Source organism: Botrytis byssoidea (assembly GCF_014898295.1).
Source record: "Botrytis byssoidea strain MUCL 94 chromosome Unknown BBYS_022, whole genome shotgun sequence".
Classification (NCBI taxonomy): domain Eukaryota; kingdom Fungi; phylum Ascomycota; class Leotiomycetes; order Helotiales; family Sclerotiniaceae; genus Botrytis; species Botrytis byssoidea.
The window spans coordinates 331,808-358,465 of record NW_024065863.1 but is presented as its reverse complement, the minus strand read 5'-3'; the positions used below and the strand labels follow the sequence as shown (position 1 = coordinate 358,465).

The following is a 26,658-nucleotide window of genomic DNA, read 5'->3' as shown; positions in this document are numbered from 1 at the left end:
CTAGCGCGAAATTTTGTAGGCGGGCGCACACAATCATCAAATTCCGACATCTTTATCCTGCGAAAGTGTGAACCCCACCACTATTTCCAACTCACGACAGCACAATAGGATCGCAATCATGGCGGACAATACTCCCACGACTGCGAATGACCTTCTTAATGATGCTGCTCAAGCAGCGGCCAAGAGCCCCGAGGAAATCGCCAAAGAGAACGACCTCCTTCCTAAACTCATCACCCACCTCGACAGACATTTAATCTTCCCTTTGCTACAATTTGTCGGTGACCAAGATGACGAGCCATCGCCAGAAATCACCAAGGCAAAATTCGAATTGTTGAAGAAGACCAACATGACCGATTATGTTGCCAGTCTCCACTGCGAAATCGAGGGTGTGGATGAAGCACCAAAGGAATACGCGAATAAGAGACAAGAAATTCTTCAAAGATTAGAAATTTTCGGACAAGAGAGCGAGAAAATCACAGATTTGTTAGGCAGAGAGGACGTTGTTACTGGACTGAGAAGCGACAAGGTTGCTAACTTGGAGTTCTTGAAGAAGGAGCATGATGTACGTATGGGAATTTTGTGTCACTGAAAATTCAACCTAACAAAGAGACAGGTCACAATTGAGATGGTTAACGTCTTATACGACTTCGGTAACTTCCAATACAGCTGTGGAAACTACGGAGCGGCTGCCGAACTCCTTTACCAATTCAGAGTCCTCTCTACCGACGATGACAAAGTCACTGCAGCAACATGGGGTAAATTGGCTTGTGAGATCTTGACTGGAAACTGGGAATCCGCTATGGAGGAGGTCCAAAAAGTGAAGGAATCGATCGAGACCAAGCTCTTCAACAAACCTCTCGCACAACTTCACCACCGCACCTGGCTCATCCACTGGGCTTTGTTCCCATTCTTCAACCACGAACCCGCTCGTGATGTTATCTGCGACCTCTTCTTCTCCCCAGCATTCATTAACACCATTCAAACCGCCTGCCCATGGATTCTTAGATACTTGACTGCTGCAGTCATTACCAACCGTAACCGTACACGCAACACTGGTCAATATCAGAAACAACTCAAAGATATTATTCGTATTGTTAAGCAAGAGAACTACGAATACTCAGACCCCGTCACCGATTTCATCAAGGCTTTATACCTTGACTTCGATTTTGAGGAAGCACAAAAGAAACTCTCCGAAGCTGAGGAAGTTCTCCGTTCCGATTTCTTCCTCGTCGCCGCCTCTGAAAACTTTGTTGAGGCCGCCAGACATTTGATCAGTGAGAGCTACTGCAAGATTCATCAAAGAATTGATATCAAGGATTTGAGTGCAAGATTGGGCTTGAACCAAGATGATGGTGAAAAATGGATTGTCAACCTCATCAGAGATACCAGAGTTGACGCCAAGATTGATTACAAGGAAGGAACAGTTGTCATGAACCACCCACCAAGCAGTGTATACCAACAAGTAATTGAGAGGACGAAGGGAGGATTCTTCAGAACACAAGTTCTGAGCGCAGCTGTTGCGAAGTAAGGCGAATCTACACTTTAGGGGGTTGGAGAGAGGTTAGGAGCGTGGAAGCTGTTATCTAGGTCTCTCGTAATGGGTAGATGGGATCACGCATACTGAACGATATGTATATGGTCGGTCTGTTACGATCTGGTCTGGTCTGCATGGCTTTAAGCTGGCTGGCGTTTGGATTGGGGAAAACAAATAGCAAAAATGGAATGAGAACGAAATGATATAGTAGATTTCAGTCTTAGCTGTGCCCCTGTTGACAATCGAAATGTATGGGAATGAACGCAAGACATGCTAGAAATAGAAGCATATTGAGGGGCTGGACAGATGTATTGAAAGCAAATGATTATATAAATCGTTTCTTGCACGAATATATCAAATCTCTGGATCTATGTTTTGCTTAACGAACTGTCTGCTGAAATGAACCGTCTCCTTTACATATTCTGTCTCTTTTGCACATTGCATTTGCATACTTTCCTACTCCAACCAATTGGATATGTCCAACGAGTACAACCTTAAGTTATCGAGGTAGTCCTCATCTTCTGTTTCATTCTTGGCATTAGTAGTAGACGTGTACTATTTTTTTGGTTAAGACAGTCTGCTTTTGAACTCAGGGGGATGGAATGGCGGATAGATACTAGATGAGCCATACCCCTCTCTCTGTTGTTTGATCGAGTAGGTGGCAGTTTGTGTGGTTGGTGGTACTGGCAGAATACACAATGCATGCTAGATTCTAGATGATGAACCAAAATAGAACAAAGCAGTGCAAAGGATTTCGATTTTTTGAATTATTGTAGGGTTTCTTGTTCTGCTGAACAAAGCCACCTGTGTTTTTCATTCATTTCAATCCCATTGTAAAGCTCTCTTTATCTCCTAACAAAAGAGAATTGAGTGCAAGGAAATTGAGCGAACAATGGCCTTCTTCCTTTAAAATGCTTCTTGTGCCGCGACATGTTTTCTTCCTTTCCTTTTTATGAAAACCTTCAAAGTTACACATCTCATCTTCTACTTGCATTTACGTTTACATTCACAGTCGATTATATATTATCTACGCTAAACGATTCTCAAAATACACACATCAACATCTATCAACCCCACAATATTCACCTCACACAGCGAATCAACCATCACCTACCAACCATGCCCAAACAAACTCGCACCCCGGGACAACCCCTCCTAGAACGTCCCCACCTCGACTCCCACGTCCAACAAACCCTCAACCGCACCCTCTTCCGCGAACCCACGCTCGCGCGTCGCCAAAACCAAGCACAGGTGCAGCGCAGAGGAACCCTCGTACAGCGAGCCGTTCAAAGACCCCATGTGAGTATCTTCACCGAATCCGATTCTGACATCTTTCCTTTAGTGCACACTCCTTCCTTTACCGTTTCGCCCGAAGACGCATTTGCTGTTCGGGGGAGCGGGGTAGGTTCGCCCGTTTCGCCTTTGACTCCTGAGGTACTATCGCAAGAGCACTCTCCCAAACCATCCCAGGAACAGGTAAACTACACACTCGGAATCGAACCCGCGACTCCCGCCTCGGAACTCGAGCCCTGTGGGGCAGCGATGTATACTCATTGGTATTTTGATCAGCAGGCGGCGAATCACTATGACGAGAAACATGTGAGTATGAGTGATAGGTCTGCGTTTACGATGATGAGTGGAGGGTTGGAGAGGAGGAGGAGGGGAGTGCGGGTGAGTGTTAAGAGGGTGAGGACGTGGATTCGGGGGAAAGCGGAGCAGAAGGAGAGAGAAAGGGTAGAGAGGAGACAGGAGAAGAAAGGGGAGTTGGTGGTCAAAGAGAGGGTTTTGGTGTGTGAGGAGAAAGAGCGATGTGAGAAGGGGAAGGGGGTAAAAGGGAAGTTAGGCGCGGTGTTGAAGAGGGGGACGGATAGGTTGAGGAAACTGGTGCCCGGGGGGAAGAAGGCGATGGGAGAGAAGAAAGAGGAGTGGAGAGTCTTGGATAGGATTACGGGATTTCAGACGATTGAGTAGGGAGGGTGAGTACTCTAGGTAGGTGTTTGATTTCTATATCTTTATTTCTTTCCTTCTCTCATTTTTGGATTGCCATATTCTTTGCGAGATGTTAATTTATTTGTTTTAAAGGTAAGTCATATATAATACACTATACGCATAATTGAGAAATTGTTTTTACTCCTTATCTATAACCCACCGATGTGCTGTGATGAGTGAGATGTTACTTTGATTTTTGTCAGGAGTAAGTATTAGTGAAACCGTTTAGTACACCCAGAACAAACCCTATCAATAAAAACTATATGTTCCAATGGAATGATATCAAAACGAAGCAAGTGTTAACAAAGGGAGACTAACACAGCTAAAAGACATAGGCGGCCTGAACAGTAACCTACGATAAACAGGCCATGAATTCTCTCAAAAACAATCCTCTTTCTCCATAATCACACACGTCGATCATTCATCACCAAACCATGCCGAATTAGAAGTCGAAATATAAACCCAACATCGCGAATACGCTATTCGTCGCCCTCCCAGAAATGTCGACGACGAACGTCCCCCATCAAAAAAAAAAAGCAAAAAAGAAACATACAACAGTGGGGATTCGCTGGTGGTCACCCACCCAACTACTAATCCACCGATCTGAAGCTTGTGTATGGCAGAGCGGACGGGATGCCCAATTCTCTTCAGTCTATGGTCGTATGTGTCAAAACTTTGCTAGACTAAATACATATTGCAATTGTATCGATTCATCCTGATCTCATAAGCGAGGGGTTACACAAACGAGATTAGGTTTGGCTTGATCTTACCCTCACTCAGTCTGGGTATTGCACTTGGAGTGTCTCCCTTGATTTTTGGACTTGATTGTAAGGTATGTAGAACATATTGTTATTCAGATAGAACTAACTGTTGCTTTGTGAGGGGATAGTAAATAGTGAATATCGTGAATGTGAAAAAAAAAGAGAAACGCAGGTGCACTAGCCAATGCTCACTTCCGTCGCAAAGGATATGGATTCCTCATCAACATCCTTTGACCCTCATCCATATGATGATATGCTTCCGCGAACTCAAAAAGTCTACCGGCTAAACAATCTTCGTGAAGTTCTACCGGATCTGCCTCTCTCAGAAGTCTCTTGTAAATTTCCAACAGAATGCAGGTTTCCTCAAAACTCTGGCAATTCATGAAGCCATAGTCCACTTGCAGTGTTTCATTTGGTGGAAACTTAGTGGGATTGTCAATGGCTACGAACTGTCTCAAAGACCAGACTGAAGCTTGTGGTCTGGAGGGGGATAGTGATAGAAACCATTGTAAGAATTTGAATCCTAATCGCATTCTTTGCAGTCCTTTGGAGTCTATGAGTTCAATTAATTTACCAGACTCGTACGCATGCCAGAATTCCGTAAAGGTGGCTATTTGCGGGGTGGGACCATAGAAAATGCGTTGATTGCTTCCTCGAAGGTCATCGAGAAGTTTGTTCCCGAGTAGTAATCGTCTGTAGAGCAACTCAAGCGCGCTTTCTTCTCGCTCGTCATTGCAAGTGCAAAAGCCAAAGCTGTACCAGTTCTTTTGGATTGGGTTTGGATGCGCCGCATGGAGGACCGTCGCTAGAAGTTCATAGCATTGCATCTTGGCCTCGGGTTCTAACTGACTTGGCTGTTTATGCTGATCTTCTTTATCCAAATAAGCCTTGGCTTGGTCGTAAAATGTGGCTAGTATATTCTGGGTTGAATGCTTTTGAGTGAATGGTTTTTCCAAAATATGTAGATTGCCCAGAAACCACGGAAAATACCCCCCTCGATTGGCTTCGTTGATTTGATAGAAGTATTTTTTGATGTTAGCAATAAGGGTGCCCTCAACTTGCCATCTGTGAATATCTTCGACTGGGACATCGCCGAGCCACAACCCCTTATAAAGCCCCAAAAGCTTATAATGGTCCGTAAATGATACCAGACGATTAAAGCCGAAATCTTCAAGAACATCTTCCTCGTCAGGAACAGTATCCCTCACAATGTTCCTGTAAAGATAATCAGCCGAGGTGAGCGGTCGCTTGGCACACGTGAACAAATGCGACCCGTTTGTCTTAGTCTCGCATAATTCACTGCAATAGAAATCTCTATTGCAAATACTGCACGGTCGCGATGTTACTTTGGAGCAGGTATTGCATTCACCAAGCTGGTTCGACTTAGTCAATGCGGCCCCTGACGGGTTTCCCCAGGTAGGCTTCGGGAAAGCGGTTTTACTCTTTCCTACTGATAATCTGCCCGGGTCTCAGCTCTTGCATAACAATTTCAACAGCTGAAAGATTATATTATATCTCGATCATTCTTACCTATTGAATAGCCCAGCAACTCTTTCTTGCTTCATTTTCTTTTTTCTTTGCTCTATTGCCAGGTGCTTACCCGACTTTTCAGCCTTGCGGTCACTGAATATGCTGCTTCCACCAACAACAGACGTCCTTTCAAGTCGTACTGCTTTGTCGAAGTCCGACTTCAATTCTTTCTCAATGTCCTTTTGCACTTGTAACACTGATTTGGCTACTTTATCCGCCTGGCTAGAAGCTAGTCCTGTTGTCTCGGTTACCGTCCAGGGCTTGAATAGTCGTCCATGGCAACCCCTTGTACCAATTCTGCCATATGCTTTGAGGAAATGCGAGCACATGAAATAGCTATACTTGCTGCAGCCAAAATAGGCAAATGATTTATCCATTAATCGCTCATTTCTACTCAAAAAAAATATCATTTGAATCTCAGCATGTATATTAAGTGCCTGTTTTTGCAACTTTCCGTACTCCCGCTCCGCTTTGGCAACAGTCCAGCTTGGCCCGATCACAGTTTCGACTGTTAAGGTGTCGGTCGGAAGATCAAGGAGATTCAAGGTCTCTCTTAGCTTGAGTGCATCCTTGAGCGCCTTTTGCGGTATCCTATCACCGGTCACTGGGATTATGGTAACATTGTTGAAACTTGGGAGCTTAAGAGAAACCTCTTTGAATTTCTCAAGTATGACCCGAAGCCTACCGAGAAAACAAATATCAATCCATAGTTTTCTAGTTTGTTTCGTAGACTTCGGAGATGTTTGGAGAAGCTCCTCGACCACTTTGCTCCTTTGTAAATCATATGCTTTTGTGACAAGCGTCCCATGTCTGCCGATCAACCTCTGGCCCGCCTTTAGCCCAGAAAAGGTCTGATTTTGAAGAACCAAGATTTTGTTACGTGCTGTAGTGAACTTGTCGTTGTTGGCATTGTTAAATACGGTGTTACAACTCTTGAGGCTCAACCTCAGGTTCGGAATATAAGTGTCTTCGAGACGGTCTTCATAATACGCCAACATTTCATTCCAAAGCACCTCCTCGACTATTCGATTCGGCAAGTCTCTTCACAAAAGTTAGATTTGGCTCAAGTTGTATTTGGTGAGCAGGTACCTTTTTCGTGGAACAAGCCACTTAGCCGCTTGCTTAACTTTTCAAAGAAAACATTGTCCACAATCTGAAAGCCTCCATTTCGAGTGATCCAAAGCGTCACATTCTCCAGGCCCTCCATCATACTGGAACACGCAACATGTTTGCCGCCTTTCTTATTAGCAGTCAATTCTGCCAGACAACCCAGGAACTTTGTTTTCAATTGACGATATCCTGAATCTGAAATTTGGTCACAGTAGCTTGTGTCTATACTAATCACATCGCTGTCAGTAGTAGACTCGTTCTTGTCAGACAGCTCCATGCCCAAGGAGACTGGCTCAACTTGTCCATTATTTCGAAGTGCAAGAAGATTTGCGTAGACAGTGAATTCTCGTTTATTAAGTCCTGAGAGATTACAGTCAAAGTCTTGAGTCATGATGCTAGATTTATCGATGATTTTTGTGAATCATCTAACGGAAGGTGCGAAACATAAGTCATGTCATGCATGCATGCGGAGGCGACCATTATCGTACCGTATCACAAAACATACGCCACAATATGTGGCTTCGCCCTGTAAACTCACGATTGCAAAGTCCAACATAACGGTCAGTCTATTAAACCTTGAAGTTGAATGCATATCAGCGTTGGTAGGATAGAAGTAGGAATCAATCTAGTTCGTTCTTGATCTAGGCTCGTAGCTAGTGGGTTCGCGCTTACTAGAGAGGATATGGAATTACACGATCTATCGAAAGGAAATTGTTGACGAAAAGGGTAGGTTTATATATGGGATATAATATTTAAACAAATCTGCCATCTGGGGGAGCATCTCGCTTGCGATCTCGCTATGAGTTTATTAAAACAATTGCCTAGCATGAAATTCTTCAAACTTTTAGAAATTCGTTCTTTCATTAAACTCAATAATAGCATAATGCCAAAAGCAAGAGACTATCGCTGTTGGGGTCGTGTTCCAGACCATCGAATACACTGATCTGGTTTGAGGTAGCCACTTCCTCTTCGAGAAAATATGGATCAATACAAGCTAGATTACTAGTCACGAGGCAAAAAACGGGTAAAATTTGTACTCAAAACGTATGCTATACATTTATATAAACTAAACTTAAACATTAAAACCACAACTTGTATTTATATACGTGAATATTAATATATCGCATCAATCCGCATGCACATGCAAACTATTCGTACAACGCTTGTTGCCACCATGCACATCTGTTGTTTGCAGTGGTATCGGTTTGCACACTCCCCAAGCCAGTAGTTCCAAGAACGAGTGTCGTGGCATTGCTTTGGTATTCTGGGAAGAATGGCACTCCAACCCCATTGGGATCACCTGTCATAGCGAAGTTCATGATGTATCTTTGTAAATCAGCTGCTATGGTAGCGTTTACTGGCAGTCCGTCGTTTGAGGTAGTAGTGTCACCATTGAAGAACGTGTATGCAATGTCTTCGCCGTGAAGTCCGGGTGGAACGGTAAAATAGTAAGAGTGTGTTTCGTTACGGAATGCGGTGTTTAGGTAGCGAGTATTGCACGTGAAAACAATTTCGGCTGTGATCAGGGATGTTCGTTCCAAAACACTCGTGTATGGATAAGAACCATTGTAGACTGGTGGGTAAAGGGTTCCAGTCACGTATGCCAGTGTGGAATTAGATATGGTGGGCAGAGTGGTTGTAAGATCGGTAGCGATATCGGCGTCTGTAGAGAAGAAGGGAGATGTGAAGAATGCACCTTCATTGGAATTGTGCCCTGTCATGATCTTGACGTTCGTATCGAATTTGCCCTCAAGAAGTAATTTGGCCGGTAACTCAGGTACAAAAGTACCGTCAACTGCTGGCCCGAAAGTAAAAGTACCATAAGGAGCCGATCTCGCAATAACGATAGTATTAAGCCCGGCAAGAGTGGCGAAGTCAAGATTTCTCAAATCCGATACGGAGGTGATGTTAGGTCCAATAAGTTCTTGTGCTTGAGTAATGACGTTTTGGAAAGTCGCCTCTTGTTGGGCATCTGAATACACGGGAGGATAGCCAGGACTTTGTAGAATGGCCTGAGAGAAAGGGGCATTGCCATTACTACCACCATATGCTGTAATCTGATGCATGATCGACCCAGCTCCGGCCGATTCGCCGATAACTGTTACTCGATCCGAATCTCCACCAAAGAGGTAAATATATTTTTGTATCCATTCCAAAGCTAATCTCTGATCAAGAAGAGCAGCATTTGCGGCTCCACTTTCCTCGAATGTCGGACCAGAAAGCCATCCCTATACCTGGTCAATTACTTTCCTCCAGATCAATGTATATGAACTTACAAAGAGACCAAGTCTGTAGTTTAGAGCAACATAAATTACACCTTCATCCCCATTCTCTTGACTCCTTGAAATCAATGTGGCCGGGTTCCCTGAACCAAATTTTGATCCGGCGACATAGCCACCTCCATATATCCAAACAACAACGGGGGCGCTACTTTCACCACAAGAATCGTATATAGACTTTGGGGCAATAACATCGAGGAATAAGCAGTCCTCTGAAGTCAACGGTGCTGGCGCGGCGAGTCCCGAGATGGTGAGATTCTTCTCAACTGCCTCTACTTCTGCCTCGACGAATTCCAAGGTAGCTGTATTAGCACCTTGAAAATAGTACGAAGCAACTTCTTCCCAATAAGGTGTTCCCTGCGCACATATAGCACCCTGCTGCCCATCGTTGATGGTTCGGTTTACTTCGGTCGGTTCGATCGGAGCGGCAAATCGAAGATTTCCTATAGGCGGGGCTGCATATCGAATATTTGAGAAGTTGTAGTACTGTCCTGTCTCCTGTAGTTGTATTTAGCATCCACTCCAGAACGTGACCGATTTGAGATTGCATACATTTATCGTAGCCCGGTGAAGTGCATAGTCAAGATCAACGACTGGTAGGGAAGCATTAGTGGGCAAAGCGTAGGCAGTTTGAACTGCACAAGCAGCAATCACAACAGCCTTGATTGCAATCATCTTTATTTTTCAGAAAGGAGGCAATTTGCAATGGAGCAAATGGCATGAAAGAAACTTTGAAGAGGGGAAGGCATCTTGTATATAACGATATCAAGTCAGCGTGCAACGGTACATCTGCTTCGTTACCTCGGTGGCTTATCAACCAACACTTGTTTTGGCGCCCAAAAATATATTAATTATGTTGTTGCAAGTCTGCAAAGGCTTGCCATTAACTCGATATTCGGAAATGAGCATTCAATCGGTGCACTAGCAACCGGCGGGGGTAGCTGGGTACTAGGATAAAGACGGTATGAAGATCTTAGGGGCTGTCATCCAAAGACAGGAGATGGGACTACCTGGTTCCTAGCCACTCATAGCTAAGAGGTCATCGGGGAACAATCCTTTTAGAGATGTGCTTTGAAATTCATTTCAGGGATAAGGACAATTTAGTCCGGGGAGAAAGGAACATTCTATCGAAGATCTCACTCGTATAGAGCTGAGAGTGACATGTCTACGCGTTCATATTACACGCGAGATCTACATTGAGATGAAGTTGCGAAGTCTAAGGGTCGCTAATGCACTCCCGGTTCGTATACACACGGGCACCGAGTGAAGTTTGTACAATTTAGACTGTTGGCCCATTTTATTTTGTGTTTACACGTAAATAAACATGTTAATGGCTTCCCAATATGGATCGCACGCAATTTCGGTAAGAACATCAAGCAAGGATATGAAGGTCACATCAAAAGCTTGTTATCGCTTGTCTCAGGGTCTAGGATTACACCGCATCGTTCTGATGTGATTATATCATTGGACAACGGATGCGGTTCATGAGAGCGAACTGTAGTTTGGCAGCTCAGCCTTACGCTCGAGCCACAACCTCATTCCCGTCTCCTTATTCAACCAAAAACAAATGATTTACCAAGAAGCATTATACACTTATTGATGCGAATCATTGACCCCGCGCATTATGTCTACAATTGCCCAACCTCGAGAAAGCTCCGTTAGTGGGCGTCGTGTTCCTTTACTCACTACACCTACTTCCTCAACACGACCGAGTCTAGACCATTCCCGTTCATCTGAACCATCTCCGAATCGAGGATCCTCAGTCGCGATACCTCGACGCAACCGTGCCGCTCTTCGAGAATATTACAACCTCAAAAAGGGACAAGACGCTCCTACTGACGATGCGGCATCCGAAGTTTCCTCAATTCACTTTGATAGTGAGGTACAAGAAAGCGAAATGGACAAGGACGGATTTGATGGGGAGAAATATGTGAAGGAGGTTCTGGAAAAGCAAACACTGGGAGAGCTATTACGGACCTACAATGGAGTTCTGACCGATATAAGGGCTCTAGACGCGGAGAAAAAGGCACTGGTTTATGATAATTACAGCAAGTTAATTACGGCAACAGAGACAATCAGGAAGATGAGGACAAACATGGACCCATTAAATCCAACGGCCAGTACGCTCGATCCGGCTATCGCAAGTATCTACGAAAGGGCTGAGAAGATCAAGGTTGAGTTGAAGGAAGGCATTCCAGAATCACAAAGGAGACTCATGGAGATGGGGGTAGAGGAAAGGGCGGCATACCAGAAGAAACAAAACATGAGGAAGCTTGTACTCCAAGTATTGGAGACGCCTGAGAAGCTGAGATCATTGGTAGCAGGGGGAAATGGAGACGAAGCCAGATTGGAATGGGATAAAGTCTCAACACTGTTGAGAAGATGGAAAGAGAGGGGTGTAGGGGGGAGTGACGTGCAGGCATGTATAGAAGACGGAGAGGCAGCTTTGAGGGGAGAGCGTCCAAATGAAAAGAGCTGGGTTAACATAAGAGCAAAGAGATCATCATGACAGCGATAGTGTTATCACAGCAGCAACGACAGCACGACAGCATAGTAGTAACATTTTGAGAGTATAACGATACCGTAGTGACAGCGATAGCACGACAGCATACGAACTATTATTGTTTATCAGGAACACCAGCCGACAATATTTCCTATAAACTTTCAAGGACACCCAGTATCTTACCAGTTCACCTCATCCTTGTGAATTATATCAAAGGGATCCCTATCGATTTCACTTACCGCGATATCCGCCTTCCCCTCCATTGCCTCCGCCAATGCAGACTGCATTCGGTCCTTTAGATAGGCTCTTTCAGTGTTGCTATGGAATGCAGTGACAACACATTTACCCTGCTCAACGGCTGCCAAGGCTTCATGGTGGCTCAATTCGCCAGTGAATAATAAGTCAACGTCCAAGCCGTTAAACATGGATCCTCCAGATCCGGCACATATGCCAATGGAAGAAATTTCAATGGATGACTTTTCTCCTCTAGGTATGGATTGTGGAACCGCAACGGAAAGTCCGGATATGCGGTCTCCAATTTGGAGTGAAGATTGCATCCGTGCAACAAGATCTCCTAGCTTCTGAGGTTGCTTGAATCGAACGATTCGGCCATATCCGGCACCTTCGAACCCATCGGGTATATCCTTGATGGAATTAATAATCGAGCGTTCGTGATCAATGGATTCGGTGCCAATACTATTTTATATCAGTCTCATTTCACGAGTAGGATTGGGATTGAAGATTGAGCATACGCTTGATTCTTTTTCAAGGGTCGATTGGTGACTATATCGGCAAGCCAATCATTGAGGCCTTCTGGCGCAGCATCTACAGCTGTATGAGGACTGTAAACACTGATTCCCTCTTGGGCAAGACGGAGCAGAGAATTCTGTTGGGAGTTGGCAAGGGTGACTGCTTTCAAGCCACGAAATATGATAGGATCTTAAAAATGGTTAGAAATATGATACCTTCGCTCTAATAGGCACCAAATATACTTACGATATGTGACAATGATTGAATCCTTCCTGCGGATAGCTTCATCTGCAACCCCCTTTGTGAGATCAACAGTCAGAAGAACCGAGTCTTTAAGATGATTTTCACGATGTGGTGCCTCCAACAGAACTTGAATGTTATGAGTTAAAGATTCTCAGAGATAGGTAATGAAACTCACGCCCCGTGTTATCAAAACTGCTGTCCGCGAGCTTTTCTGGATATCTGCAATGCACCATGAGAAATGGGCTTTTTGTGAGATCTTGATTGATCATAACTTACAACTTTCTCATAGCCGCAACAACAGCTTGAGTGAATGGAGAAGAAGTTGTAGACATGGCTCTTTTTGATATTGCAATGTTCTTGGAAACTATTCTTGAGAACATCACGCTCATCTTGAGTTTATTTTGTCTACAGCCCACATAGCGATGACTTCTTCCAGAGGGTAATGTATATTAAAGCGGCGTCATTTTCACATCATCACAATCGCAGTCCCCGATTTCGCATAATAATAATTTCGAAAAAGTTCTAAGAAAGTGTTTGACATATACCGATATTATATTACCACAGAAATAATGGCAGAAGCTTCAGGCGTATCTGCTGAAGCTCTCAAGGTCAAGATCACAGAGTCTTTAAATGCAAGTCATGTCGAAATTGAAGATATGTCAGGTACGGATACCTTCAACTGCCCCGCAGTATCCCCGCCATGCTGATTGATTCTGGTCTATAGGAGGTTGTGGACAGGCATTCTCTGCCGTGATTGTCTCGCCGCAATTTGAAAAGAAGACTACATTGGCAAGGCATAGGTTGGTGAATGGAGCGCTGAAGGCGGAGATTGCGGCTATCCATGCCTGGACTCCCAAGTGCTATACTCCAGAACAATGGGAGAAGCAGAAAGAAGATGGCAAGGAGGCGGTTGCGCCAGGAAAGAACACTACTGAGGAGGTTGTGGATGGGACAACTGCTTGAGAGGGAGAAGGAATCGGAGTTCTGGCGCAGAATGGACCTATACCACAGCTTCCAGGGTGGTGACGGCGATCGGACGGGGAGAGGAACGGGGCTTACGGGGACAATGGAGCACGGGGAAGAAGAGCTATGGTATACCAAGGAGTCACCAGGAAGGAGAAAATCTGTTTGTGATTGAGCCCTTGTGTAATGGGCAACGTGGGTAGTATTTCATCTTGGCACTGTGGTAAAGCAAAAGGGATCACTGCGGTTGTGATCACGATGCTTCTCTACACCCCGGCCCTGTGAAGATCAGGGACAGTGTCTTCCAAAGCAGGTGTGTTGGACTCCTGAGTCCCTCATTCACACATTCCAGAGTCCTGCACGCTCAGTCATACGAGGCTCAGGAACATTATTCAAGCCTCTAGAAAGCCAAGATAATGAAAAGTCTCGTACAGCAAATCGTTGACGTCTCTTTCCAGTTGCCTGGATAGAACATTCCATCACTAGTAGTCAAGTTTGAACTTTGCTGACACGCTGTGCAACAACACTGAATACTGCAATAGATGATATGAATAAGACTATGTTGTAGAACTATAATACATGAGCTAAAATTCATAGATCTTCAATCTTGAAGGAAACATACAGCATTCCTTGAATATGTGCTCTCTTCAGCATCTGTTCTTGCTTCAACAAAGAGCCTTCGAAGGTTGGGTAAATTTGCCTTAGAGAACGCCTTCATTAGTTTCGCAACTCAATAAAAATAAAAAGGGGGATTAATGAATGTTACCATATTCAGTCTTCCAGGAGTTTATCCAATAATTTGTTTCATATGACTTTATTTGACAGGGGATTCACATCTGGAAGCACGATTGCTGGTCCCCTGTTCTTTCAAGATCTAGCGAGTCCTTTACAAAGCGCACCAGGCTGAAGCTATCTGGTATCAACAATCTGCCCACCACTTTGACCCTATACTTCAATTACAACACAATCCACGAATCTCACGATTCTCCCTTTCTATACAAAACACTCGCGGATTCCCTACTGGAAATTTCAAAGCTCACTTTAATCAGCCCTTTCCACGAACCGTGGCCTTACCGTCAATCGACAACTTAGCCATCGGCGTATGAGGGGCACCCTCAAGGTCGCCATCTGTGTGAGCGATGGCGGTGAATAGGATTAAAGGTGCCTTCGCACCACCCAAGAAGGGAGAAACATACGAGTTGAGAGCTGGTTTAGTATCTCAATATGCTTACGAGCGCAAAGAAGCAATTCAAAAGACCATCATGTCCATGACCCTGGGCAAAGATGTGTCTGCGCTATTCCCAGACGTTTTAAAGAATATTGCTACAGCAGACTTAGACCAGAAGAAGCTGGTGTATTTGTATTTAATGTTTGTCAAGACTACGTCTTGGGATTTGGATGAATGATGTTGCTAATGTTCACCATTAGGAATTATGCCAAATCGCATCCCGACCTTTGTATTCTAGCGGTCAATACTTTCGTACAAGATTCCGAAGATCCAAATCCACTGGTGCGAGCTCTTGCGATTCGGACAATGGGTTGCATTCGAGTAGATAAGATGGTAGATTATATGGAGGAACCACTGCGGAAAACGTTAAGGGATGAATCGCCATACGTACGAAAGACTGCCGCGATCTGTGTTGCGAAATTGTTCGACCTCAATCCTACAATGTGTCTTGAGAACGGCTTCTTAGAAACTCTGCAAGAATTGATTGGAGATCCCAACCCTATGGTTGTGGCCAATTCTGTAACGGCGCTCGTGGAAATCAACGAGACTGCGCCAGAGACAAAGGCTTTACGGATCACATCTGCGACATTAAAGAAAATGCTCATGGCTTTGAACGAATGTACCGAATGGGGAAGAGTAACTATCTTGTCTACTCTGGCGGATTATAAGGCTACGGATATTAAGGAGTCAGAACATATTTGTGAAAGAGTGTCTCCTCAATTTCAACATGTCAACCCAAGTGTTGTCTTGGCTGCCGTCAAAGTTGTTTTCCTCCATATGAAGAATGTCAATGCGGATTTGGGAAAGCAATATCTGAAAAAGATGGCTCCACCTCTTGGTAAGTGAAATATATATGTCAAAGGAGAATAAGGTGTCCTGTTCTGGACATGCAGACGTGATAAAGGCTCTCGGTATTAAGAACCATGATTTTCCAAGGAATTCTGTAGTTCAAAGTATTTGAATTATTTGAATAGAGAAACGGAAAGCTTCTGGTTGTTGGACTGCAGCCCGGACTATTGAACACCTTAAGGGAGGATTGAGCTAATAGATTGCAGTAACTCTTGTTGCTTCGGCACCCGAAGTCCAATATGTTGCTTTGAGGAACATAGATCTTCTCTTGCAAGCGAAGCCAGATATTCTTAGTAAGGAGTTGAGAGTCTTCTTCTGCAAATATAACGATCCGCCTTATGTAAAACTCCAAAAATTGGAGATCATGGTACGGATCGCTAACGACAAAAATGTTGATCAACTGTTATCGGAGCTCAAAGAATACGCTCTTGAAGTTGACATGGATTTTGTTCGAAGAGCCGTTAAGGCTATTGGTCAAGCAGCCATCAAAATTGAGAGCGCAAGCGAAAAATGTGTCAACACATTACTCGACTTGATTGCTACAAAGGTCAACTACGTTGTACAGGAGGCCATTGTCGTTATCAAAGATATCTTTAGAAAATACCCCGGATACGAGGGTATCATTCCAACCTTGTGCAAGTATATCGACGAATTAGATGAGCCAAACGCGCGGGGAGCTTTAATTTGGATTGTTGGCGAGTATGCCGAGAAGATCAGCAATGCAGATGAAATCCTTGCAGGATTTGTTGAAGGTTTCATGGAGGAATTTACTCAAACTCAACTTCAAATTTTGACAGCTGTTGTTAAGTTGTTTTTGAAGAAGCCAGATAACAATCAGGGACTTGTTCAAAAAGTTTTACAAGTATCGACTGCCGAAAATGATAACCCAGATATTAGAGACAGAGCTTATGTATATTGGCGTTTGTTGTCAGGTGATCTTTCAATAGCAAAGGTATTTATGACTGTCATATTCTCTAACCAAGATCAGAACACTAACAACAAATCTAGAACATTATCCTTTCCGATAAGCCACCTATCACCACAACCATGACATCCCTTCCCCCAGCACTCCTCGATCAACTTTTGACAGAACTCAGCACTCTTGCTTCTGTATACCATAAACCTCCTGAGACATTTGTGGGCCAAGGTCGCTACGGCGCCGATGCTATCCAGCACGCCGCTATTCAGGAACAACGTCAAAACGCCGTTGAAAATCCAATCGCAGCCGCTGTCGCCGCAGCCGCAAATGGAGCTCCTGCTCAAAATAACGCTGAGAATCTCCTTGACATTGATTTTGATGGCGCAGCTCCAGCAAGTGCAGATGCACCTCCCAGTGCTGGAACAAGTGGATTAGAAGGATTGGCAGGCACACCTCAAAGAGTAGATAGTCCAGCCGCGGGTGCCAATGCTGGTAGTAGTATGGCAGATATGATGGGCTTATTTGATGCTCCTGCTCCTGCTCCAGCTGCTGGCGGCATGGGAATGGGCGGAATGGGGAATGATATGATGAATGGTTTCGCAGGGCTAGATTTGAGTGGTACTAGCCAACCTCCTAGTGCGCAAACACAGTTACAGCAGGGTGGTGCGAAGAAGACAAACGAGGATTTACTAGGGATGTTTTAAATCTGAGGGATGGGTAATAAGCAATGGGTCGGTGGTGTTGCGAATGAATCTGGAGGGGATAGGTCATTCGATGCAGCCAGTGGTTAGAGATTAGCAAAATTAGTATGTATGTATGTATTCAAGGCAATTTGAAGCAATTCAGCAAATAAGAGTGTGGATGAATGTGACTTGATATACTCTCCGTGTATTGTCAACTTGTTTGAAGCGTAATTGAGTCAACATCCATTGTATATGTGTATCGTAAATGCAGTTTCATGACGAGAGTATGTCATTTTCAACGTCTGATTGAACTGTAAGTAGACAGCTTTGATTGTGTGAAGACACTTATACCTGCAGATTTACAAAGAGCCCACCCGCTGAGTCACGGGATGGGAAATTGTTGGATCTCCGTCTTCATATACGGGTTATCTCATCCTCAGACCACACGGTGATTACATAATTTTTGGCCTTGATTTCGAGGCAAAGGCCTCCCGAAGGTTTATTATCGTAGAATCTAAAACAATTTGATTCCAGCTTTGATGGGAAAATCAACAATTTGTTATTTTTCGATTTTTCAATTAAAGATTATAAATCATTTAACAATTGTATTATTTTAATATAATTTCAATATATATAGATAGATTTTCTTATTATTTTGATATATTTTTTATTATAATAACTTTATTCAATTATATATATATATATCAAAAATATATATTTTTGAAAACTAATATTTTATAGCAATGATTATTCCTCTTCCCTAATCTATTATCTTTATCTATTAATCTATATAATTATATATATTCTAAGAATTCTTTTGATTCTAATAACTTCATTATATTATTTATATTTCTATTAATATTGTTTTTATTAAGAAATAAATGATTGAATATTATTTTTTAATAATAATAATAATATAATAATTCTTTATTTTTATATAATATATTAAGATTGTTTTTAAATGTAAATAAAGTTTATTATATAAATTATAAATAAATTGAAATAAAACTAAAATAAAAATAAAATATATATTCAATTATTAATTTATAAAAAAAAAAATTCTATTATATTTATTTCTATTGATTTCTAAAAACTTTTATTATTTTCTACTAGTTTTTATTTAATTTATTATTGAATTATATTATATTCTATAAATATCTATTAATTTATAAAATCTTTTGTAAACTCCTATTATTTCCTACAAACTTCTATTATCTCCTAAAATCTTTTATTATATCTTAGGAACTCCTACTATTATACCTCTAAAACAGAGAAAAGATAATAAATGTTCTAAATAGACTAAAGTTAGAAAGCTAAAGAATGATTATAAGATTATATCAATTATATTTAATATATTAATAATATTAATAATTAAATTAAATAAATATATAAAACGAATTTATAAGGTTGAGTTAAAGAATATATTTATAATGATTAAAAAAGGAGGGATAAAGAAATATATTGAAAAATAAAAAGAATTTATTAGATTATACCTTAAAAGAATCCTTTGATTCCTAAATCCTATTGCTATTCGAAAATCCAAGTTTATGCAAATCTGAATTCTATATTATTTAATTTATAAGAAAAGCGATATTCTTTATATTATTAAGACTAGATTTGAAAAGGGTTTGATATTTTATTTATATTTTATTTTGATAGAAAAAATTATTCTTTAAATAATTTCATTAATAAAACTTAAAAAGAAATAATTTGAGGATATTAAAAAACTTTCTAAAATATTATCTTATTTTCTGAATTCTGAGTTATTAAAAAAGAAAGCTGAAATAATTAATTAAATTCACTAATTAAAATATATATATATTCTTTTAGACTCTAAATAAACAGCTTTATCTAAATTTAGAAATATATTTATATTTTCTAAATTACAATTTAATATTAGATTTATAGTTATAAATAAATATTATTTTATTTTATAATAAAAGAATTTTCGATCCAAATTTATTATATTGGGATAATTATAATATCTTTTGCTTTAAGAAGTTATATAATTTAAATATATTATTATTTTGAATATAAAAAGTCAAAAGATAATTTTAAATAATAAAGAATTTCGAAAATTAGACTTTCAATTATATTAAATATATATTATTCATATATCTATTAATTATTTAAATATCTTATTAGTAATAATTCTTATTTTTTATAAATAAATTAAATCTTTAGAATCTCTATATTACTTTTTAAATAATATTATAAATAAAAATGAGAATCTAATTTCAAAAAAGATTCCTAAGATTATAATATTTATAAATTCTAAAAACAAAATTAATATAATAAAAAACTATCTTTGAAATGTTTTTTTAAAGAAAATAAAAAACAAAATTATATTATATTTTATTAAAATAGAAAATAAAAGTCTTAATATTATAAATATTATTATTTTATTTTATTTGAAGATTAATATAAAGAATTAAATAATAAAATATAATAAATTTATGAAAATAATATTAATTACTTGTATTATTATTATTATTATTACTTTTATTATAAATATTAATATCTATAGTATAGATCTAATTGTTTTTTGGGATATAAGAAAGCAATTGATTATAGAGATATAGTAGAGGATAGATTAAGGGGGAAGAGAATCAGAATATATTAGTATAGTATATATATTTATTCTATATTATTATTTTGATTTCAATAGATTCTATTCTATAGTATTAAAAGGATCTAATATTAATATAAATAAGACTCCTATTTCAATATAGAAAATAATAGAATGACATCTCTTACTATTTTATCGAAAAATAAGATAATTTCAAGTTTTATAAGCTTTAGAAAGTTAAATAGAAAATAAGAATTTAATAAATAAAAAAAAACTAATATAAAAATTAATATCAAAAATAATATTATTAATAATAATATAATAAATTCCATTTCAAAGAGCAAGTATATTTGAATAAAAATTGAGATAATTTAAAAAACTAATATTCTTTCTATTTAATTGATTATTTGTAATAACTTATACTATAGGAAAGTGTTTCTTAATTATTTTGGGAAAAATCTTTTATTAATAAAAGAGGAGAAAGAAATTGTTCTGCTAGAAAAATGTTATAATAAGTATAACGTGGATCTTCTATCTATTCTATTTAAGTTATTGAATAAGATTATATTAATATTCAAACCCTGAAAGAATACTTTAAGTGTATTTGTATTAAAAATATTAAAAAAATAATATAAAATTGAAGTATCAAAAGTAGTAATTAGTTAATAATAGTTTATATTATCAAATAATTACTTTATAAAGAAAACTATATATTAGAAAGTAATGAATTTATATTATTAATAATTATATATTGAATTATTTGATTGATAGGATAAGTTGATTTTAGATCAATTATATAAGAAAGTCCCTAATTTTAAAATATAGTAATATTTTAATAAATATAAAGATAAATTAGTATTTCTATTTTAAGGTTTCTATCCTGAAATTGAATATTTGTATATAATATATAGGCAAATATTAATTAAAATAAAAAAGATAAGAGAAAAAGTTAAATAATAAAAGAATACTTTGAAGAAAATATTAGGAATAGTAATACTAGTTTTAGTGCAAAAGCAACTAAATATAATTTATATAGCTTTAAATAATACTCTTATATATTAGATACTTCAATAAAATTAATTTAAAAAGAGAAATAAATCTAATATTTAATCTTAAGTTCAAATAATCTAATCAAATAATCCTTTAATATTAAATATAAGTACTAATACTTCTTATACTAAAAATAATCAATTTGAAATACTAATTATTTAATTTGAAATAATAATATCTTTAATATCTATTTAAAATATAATATTTATATAAAATATAACATCTATAAAAAGTATATTAAAATAAAAATAAATATTAATATTATTATTATTTATATTCGAAGACTAAATTGCTATATTAAGTCTATTCTTATTTATTAATAGATTTAGTTCTTTAATTTCTATATCTTTTTTATCTAATAAATTTGAATCTATTTTTTCTATTTTTCTTTTATTTAATTTATTTAATTCTTCTGAAAATGTTAATTGAAATACAAATGATTTCCTAGTTTAATTTTAATAAAGATATAAATCTCTAATTTATTAAGTAAAGAAATCTTAATTTAATGAAATAATATCAAAAATATAATTAAATAATAAAATAATATTAGAAATATAATACTATAATAATAATAATAATAATAACAAAGTAATACTAAAAACATAGATTAAATTATAATCATTTTTGATATAATTTATTAAATTTTTATTAACTTCTATTAACTTTTATTAAATTATAAGTGAATAATAACTCAGTGTTTTTTTGGCAATAAACAAATAGAAAAAGCAATCAAAATAAATCAATTTTATATTATTATTCTATTTTAATTTATATAAAACTATTAATTCCTATTAAATAAATATTAATTTATTTTATATATTATACAGAATATTATATATTTGGAACCTAATTTATATATAAAATATCGAATATAATGAAAAGATTATTATAGCTATTACTATTCAACTAACAAAAGACTAAATATATAATAAATTTATTTGCTTTTTATATTTATATATTACCTCTTTTCTTTTTTCTATATTTATTTATTTATTGAATATTGATATAAAGATATTATAATTTATATATTCCTTAAATAATTAATAATATTATAATTATAATTAGAAATCCATTTTCTATATAATTATTTAGCTTTAACAAAACTTTATCGATTATTTCGAATTAATAAGATTTTATTATATTATTTTCTATTAATAACTTACTATTCCATATATTAATTGTTTTTTATATAATCATTTCTATATTATTAAATATATTCTCTAAATATTTTAATAATAGATTTGAATATAAAAATAAAAGCAATAAAGAATCTGATATTGGAGATAAAGGAAATAATAACTTGTATATTTATAATATTAATATTATAAATAATATTATTATTTAGTATATATTAAGTACTATTAATACTAATAATAATGCTATTATCATATATTTATTAAAAGAAGTTAAAATGGAGTATATTTCTAAAAAGACTTTCAAGAAAATACAGAAAAGCTATATAATACACTACTCATAGCCTTAAAGTAATATTAAATCTAAAGGATTATATCTATTAATATAGTAATATAAATAATAATATATAAATAATAATAATTGAAATAAAGCTATTCTGAATAAATAAAGAGATTTTAATTATATTATTTAAATTATAGAATTGGAAATTAGGGAGTAATTATCAAAAAAGGAAAGATATACTTTCTATCACAATTGTGAATTCGAATACTAAGTTTATTCTAGTTAAGATCTGTAATAAGTAATTCGCCCTAGTTCGACCTATACTCACTATTGCTGGATTGCTTATAAAGGGAGATATAGCCTATCCACTTATATATAGTATAAAAAGAATGCGGCTGCCTCTTCTATACATATAAAATCGGTTATTGTAATTGGGCGTAGCTTATAAAATTAATTGGTTTTGCGGAATAATATTAATGATTTTTTTCTTTCTTAAATATTAAGATAAAAATGTTGATATTTAATTATAATAATTTTTGTTTATATCTAATTTATATTTATTATAATTATATAAGTTATTATAACAATTTTCATTAGTTATTTGATATAGAAAAATATTTTAATGAAAATATAATTATAAAATAAAATTAATTAAATAATATATTTTTATATTATATATTTTATAATTTAATATTTATTTTTCAGAAGATTTGATAGAAGCTGATAGAAGTTGATAGAAGCTGATAGAAGTTGATAAAAGTTAATATAAGCTAATAGAAAAAAGTAGGAGATAGTAGGAGTTGATAGATTATTAAAAATCGAATTAATTGAATATCAAATTAAATCAATAATAATGAATTTATATTAAATTATTTTAAAGCTCTATATATATCATTATTAATTATATATTCAAATATCTAAATAAAATTTATTACAATATTTAAAAGTTTTAATAATATATATAAAGCTTGAATTAATTTTTTTATATTCTTAATAAAAATATTCTGAAATCTCTCTTTCTTGATTATATATTATTTATTAAATAATTTTATTTTGTTTTAATATATTTTCTTTATTTTCCTAAATATTTTTGAATAAATAAACCCCTTTTTAGAATTTATAAGCTTAGAATTAACTCTATTATTTCGAGTTAATCTTATAATCAAAGAAAGAATATTTTTTATAATACTATAAATTATATATATTTCAAATATAATTTCTCCAAATATATTCTTAATTTTTTTTTTGAGAATATATTGAAAAATATTTATTAAATAAATATAATCAAATATTTATTTATATTATAAATTAAGTTTTTATAATATTATATATTAATTTGATAATCAAGATTTATATATTTCTATATAAGATTAATAATTTTATATATTTATAGTTTCTTTAATTAATTAATAAGAGATAAAATAAGTATTCTATATTATAATTCAAAAAAATATATTTTGGTGTAAGTAATTATTTATAATAAAGTATTTTCTTTTTATATTTAATTTAATTAATTTCTTAAAATAGAAGTATAAATAGGTTTATTATTTGATATATAATATTAATATTATTATATTTGATAGCTTTATTGATTATTATATATATCTTTATTTTCTGAAATAAATAATATATAATAATAAAATTTAAATTAATTCTTTTACTTCTATTTTAATTTTTTTGAGTAAAAGTTTTTTATTAAATTATTTCTATTATCTTAAGGAATTCAATTGATATTATATATTGAATAGTTTTTTTTAATAAATTCAATTATCTTTCCTATTTGATATATATTATTAGTTATTCTAAAATATTCCTATAATATATAATGGAATAATAATATAACTCTTATACTAAATATTTGAAATAATAAAGAATATATTTGATAATATTTGAGTGAATCTCTTTTCTATTTCTTTTACTCTAAGTCTAAAAGATCGGTTTGTATACAATGAAAGCTAATCTTGCTAAGGGAAGGTTTAAAATAAATACAAATTATAGTATTCTGAATTATTATAAATATATAAAACCATGAAGTTAATTCAAGTATTTATTCTCTATATTCATAAGGATTAATAAATTCGAATTACTGAACTTTAATAGCTTATATATAAACTATTATAAATTAATTATTATATATTAACTTAAGATTAGTAATATAATTAAATAATATGGATTCATTAAGCTCTGAAAAGACTAATTATATCTTAAAAATATTATTATAAATCTTATAAATCCCATCTATAATTCCCTTATTTACATGAATATCATTGAATTATTAATACTTTGTTTTATTAATAAAAATGTATTCTATATAAAGTATTTTAGAGTATAAATTAGTTTTCTGAAATATTAATTGAATAATATCTCCTAATATATATTTAAATATATTATATATAAAATGAATATTTATTTAATAAAAGAATAGATTTACTATAAAACTAATAGAATCAAGGATATCTTAGAAATTCATAGGAATTGTGGGATTGTATATAGCTTATTTGAGCTCTAAAAGTAGAAATTCTGGATAGAGAACAAGTGTAGCTGTAATCAAATTCTTTATACTTTTAATATAATTAAGACTTTTATTTCTTTTAATCTCCTTGAAATTAAAATTATTATAAATAATTATTATTTATAAATGATTTTTCTATATTTTAATTTTCTTTTTAGCTATAGAAACTATATATTTTATTTAATTATTATAATAACTATAATTATTATAAATTCTAAAATCAGAAAATACTTGAATATAGTAACACTTAATTTCATAATCTATTAAATAGAAATTAAATATATTATATAAATAGTTTAATTAATATTTGAATTAAATATATACTATTATATTAATAATTATATAGATTTATTAATCTTAGTTTTCTATATTTGATTTATTTGAATAATTAGAATAATAAGAATATTTGTTAATAATAAGAATTATAAAAATAAAAAACTAAACTAAAGCTTTTTTTTCTATTAATTAATTAATATTAAAGAAATTAATATCATAAAATTCGCTTAAAGAGATATTTGTATTAAAAGTTTGAAGTTTTGGTTTAATAAGAAAAACAGCGAATTCTTATTTTAATATATTTTTAAAATATTTTATAAAAATATTTTTATATATTATATTTTCAATAAATATATAATTTAAAACTTTTTTAAACTTTAATTATTATACTTCAGAAATATTATTAATTTCATTATATATATTATTAAAAGCTTAACTTATCATAAACTTATTAAATAATATTCCTTTCTGATTTATTATATTTAAAATATATTGAAATTTGAATTGAAATATTTTATTAATAAAAATATTAGAAGTTTTAGGTTTAAAAATAATAATTAAAAATCTAAATAATAAATTAAATAATTATAATAATAGTGAACTAAATAATAATAATATATTAAATAGATTTATTAAAATATTAATTATTAAAATATCAATTATTTTGATTATTATAAAAAAAGATATAGATATTTATAAGTTAATAAAAAATAATAGGAATTGATAGGAATTAAAAAAAGTTAAAAGAAGTTAATAGAGATTATTAGGAGGAAATAGGAGAAGATAGGAATTGATAGGAATTAATAGAAGTTAATAAAAGATATTTATTTCGAAATTTATTATAGCTTTTTCTATTATATTTTAATAATAATAATTTAAATATTATTAATAATATTTAAATTTAGTTAATTAATATATTGTTATTATATAATTTTATAAAATATTTGAAAATTAGGGCTTTTGAATTATATATTTACTTTTTAAATAAATTAGATTTAAAGGATATAAGTATATCTTCGAAATTCTTTTATTAAAGATTTCTAGATCCTTATCAAAAATATAATCAAATACTTTTAGACTCTCAAGGAGATAAATGTTTCTCCCAATCTCTAATTAGCTGAAAAAAATTCGATTATTAATAAGCCATAATACCACTATGAAAAGGATTAAGATATTATTTAGAATTCTAATTAAAAACGTTTTATTGACGAAGAGATTCTGAATATTGAGATAATATACGGGGGAGTTTTTACTACTGGTGACACTCTCAATCCTTCCTTGGATAAATCATTCGTCTCAAATCTGGCTCTACCTTTCATCTGTTCCTCCATGTCAAACAAAACTCACCGGGGAGCGGCTGACAGGTGCCAAAGCCTGATGGCCTGAGCTTCTGGAAGGCTGCAAGGCTGATGGAAATGCAAGATATGACCAAGGCTACTTGTTTTATCATTTCGCAAAGAAGCGTATTTGTATTTAGGTATTACTTCTCTTCTC

At 34.7% G+C, this 26,658-nt stretch overlaps 8 protein-coding genes across 8 annotated transcripts; 5 read left to right on the top strand and 3 right to left on the bottom strand.

Annotated features, from left to right (window-relative positions):
* Positions 1–118: 118 nt before the first annotated feature.
* On the top strand, positions 119–1,528 carry EAE97_009493 (uncharacterized protein; the record flags this gene model as incomplete). The annotated part of the gene is made up of 2 exons (XM_038880008.1): positions 119–562; positions 614–1,528. The coding sequence occupies 2 exons, from the start codon at positions 119–121 to the stop codon at positions 1,526–1,528; spliced, it is 1,359 nt and encodes a 452-aa protein (XP_038729119.1).
* A 1,125-nt stretch (positions 1,529–2,653) lies between these two features.
* EAE97_009492 (uncharacterized protein) lies at positions 2,654–3,505 on the top strand (the record flags this gene model as incomplete). Its single annotated transcript, XM_038880007.1, has 1 exon — positions 2,654–3,505. One exon carries the CDS (start codon positions 2,654–2,656, stop codon positions 3,503–3,505), a length of 852 nt encoding a protein of 283 aa, XP_038729118.1.
* Positions 3,506–4,472: 967 nt separating this feature from the next.
* Positions 4,473–7,315, bottom strand: EAE97_009491 (uncharacterized protein; the record flags this gene model as incomplete). The annotated part of the gene is made up of 4 exons (XM_038880006.1): positions 4,473–5,742; positions 5,815–6,855; positions 6,904–6,940; positions 7,027–7,315. The coding sequence occupies 4 exons, from the start codon at positions 7,313–7,315 to the stop codon at positions 4,473–4,475; spliced, it is 2,637 nt and encodes an 878-aa protein (XP_038729117.1).
* Positions 7,316–7,959: 644 nt separating this feature from the next.
* EAE97_009490 (uncharacterized protein) lies at positions 7,960–10,152 on the bottom strand. Its single transcript, XM_038880005.1, has 3 exons — positions 9,756–10,152; positions 9,201–9,701; positions 7,960–9,152 (listed from the first exon to the last, which is right to left on the bottom strand). The coding sequence occupies exons 1-3, from the start codon at positions 9,876–9,878 to the stop codon at positions 8,073–8,075; spliced, it is 1,704 nt and encodes a 567-aa protein (XP_038729116.1). The 5' UTR covers positions 9,879–10,152; the 3' UTR covers positions 7,960–8,072.
* A 675-nt stretch (positions 10,153–10,827) lies between these two features.
* On the top strand, positions 10,828–11,712 carry EAE97_009489 (uncharacterized protein; the record flags this gene model as incomplete). The annotated part of the gene is made up of 1 exon (XM_038880004.1): positions 10,828–11,712. The coding sequence occupies one exon, from the start codon at positions 10,828–10,830 to the stop codon at positions 11,710–11,712; it is 885 nt and encodes a 294-aa protein (XP_038729115.1).
* Positions 11,713–11,885: 173 nt separating this feature from the next.
* Positions 11,886–13,031, bottom strand: EAE97_009488 (uncharacterized protein; the record flags this gene model as incomplete). Its single annotated transcript, XM_038880003.1, has 5 exons — positions 11,886–12,402; positions 12,459–12,645; positions 12,703–12,825; positions 12,875–12,918; positions 12,976–13,031. 5 exons carry the CDS (start codon positions 13,029–13,031, stop codon positions 11,886–11,888), a joined length of 927 nt encoding a protein of 308 aa, XP_038729114.1.
* Positions 13,032–13,268: 237 nt separating this feature from the next.
* Positions 13,269–13,662, top strand: EAE97_009487 (uncharacterized protein; the record flags this gene model as incomplete). Its single annotated transcript, XM_038880002.1, has 2 exons — positions 13,269–13,362; positions 13,424–13,662. The coding sequence occupies 2 exons, from the start codon at positions 13,269–13,271 to the stop codon at positions 13,660–13,662; spliced, it is 333 nt and encodes a 110-aa protein (XP_038729113.1).
* Positions 13,663–14,556: 894 nt separating this feature from the next.
* EAE97_009486 (uncharacterized protein) lies at positions 14,557–17,513 on the top strand. The gene is made up of 4 exons (XM_038880001.1): positions 14,557–15,031; positions 15,091–15,728; positions 15,946–16,691; positions 16,748–17,513. The coding sequence occupies exons 1-4, from the start codon at positions 14,802–14,804 to the stop codon at positions 17,360–17,362; spliced, it is 2,229 nt and encodes a 742-aa protein (XP_038729112.1). The 5' UTR covers positions 14,557–14,801; the 3' UTR covers positions 17,363–17,513.
* Positions 17,514–26,658: the final 9,145 nt, after the last annotated feature.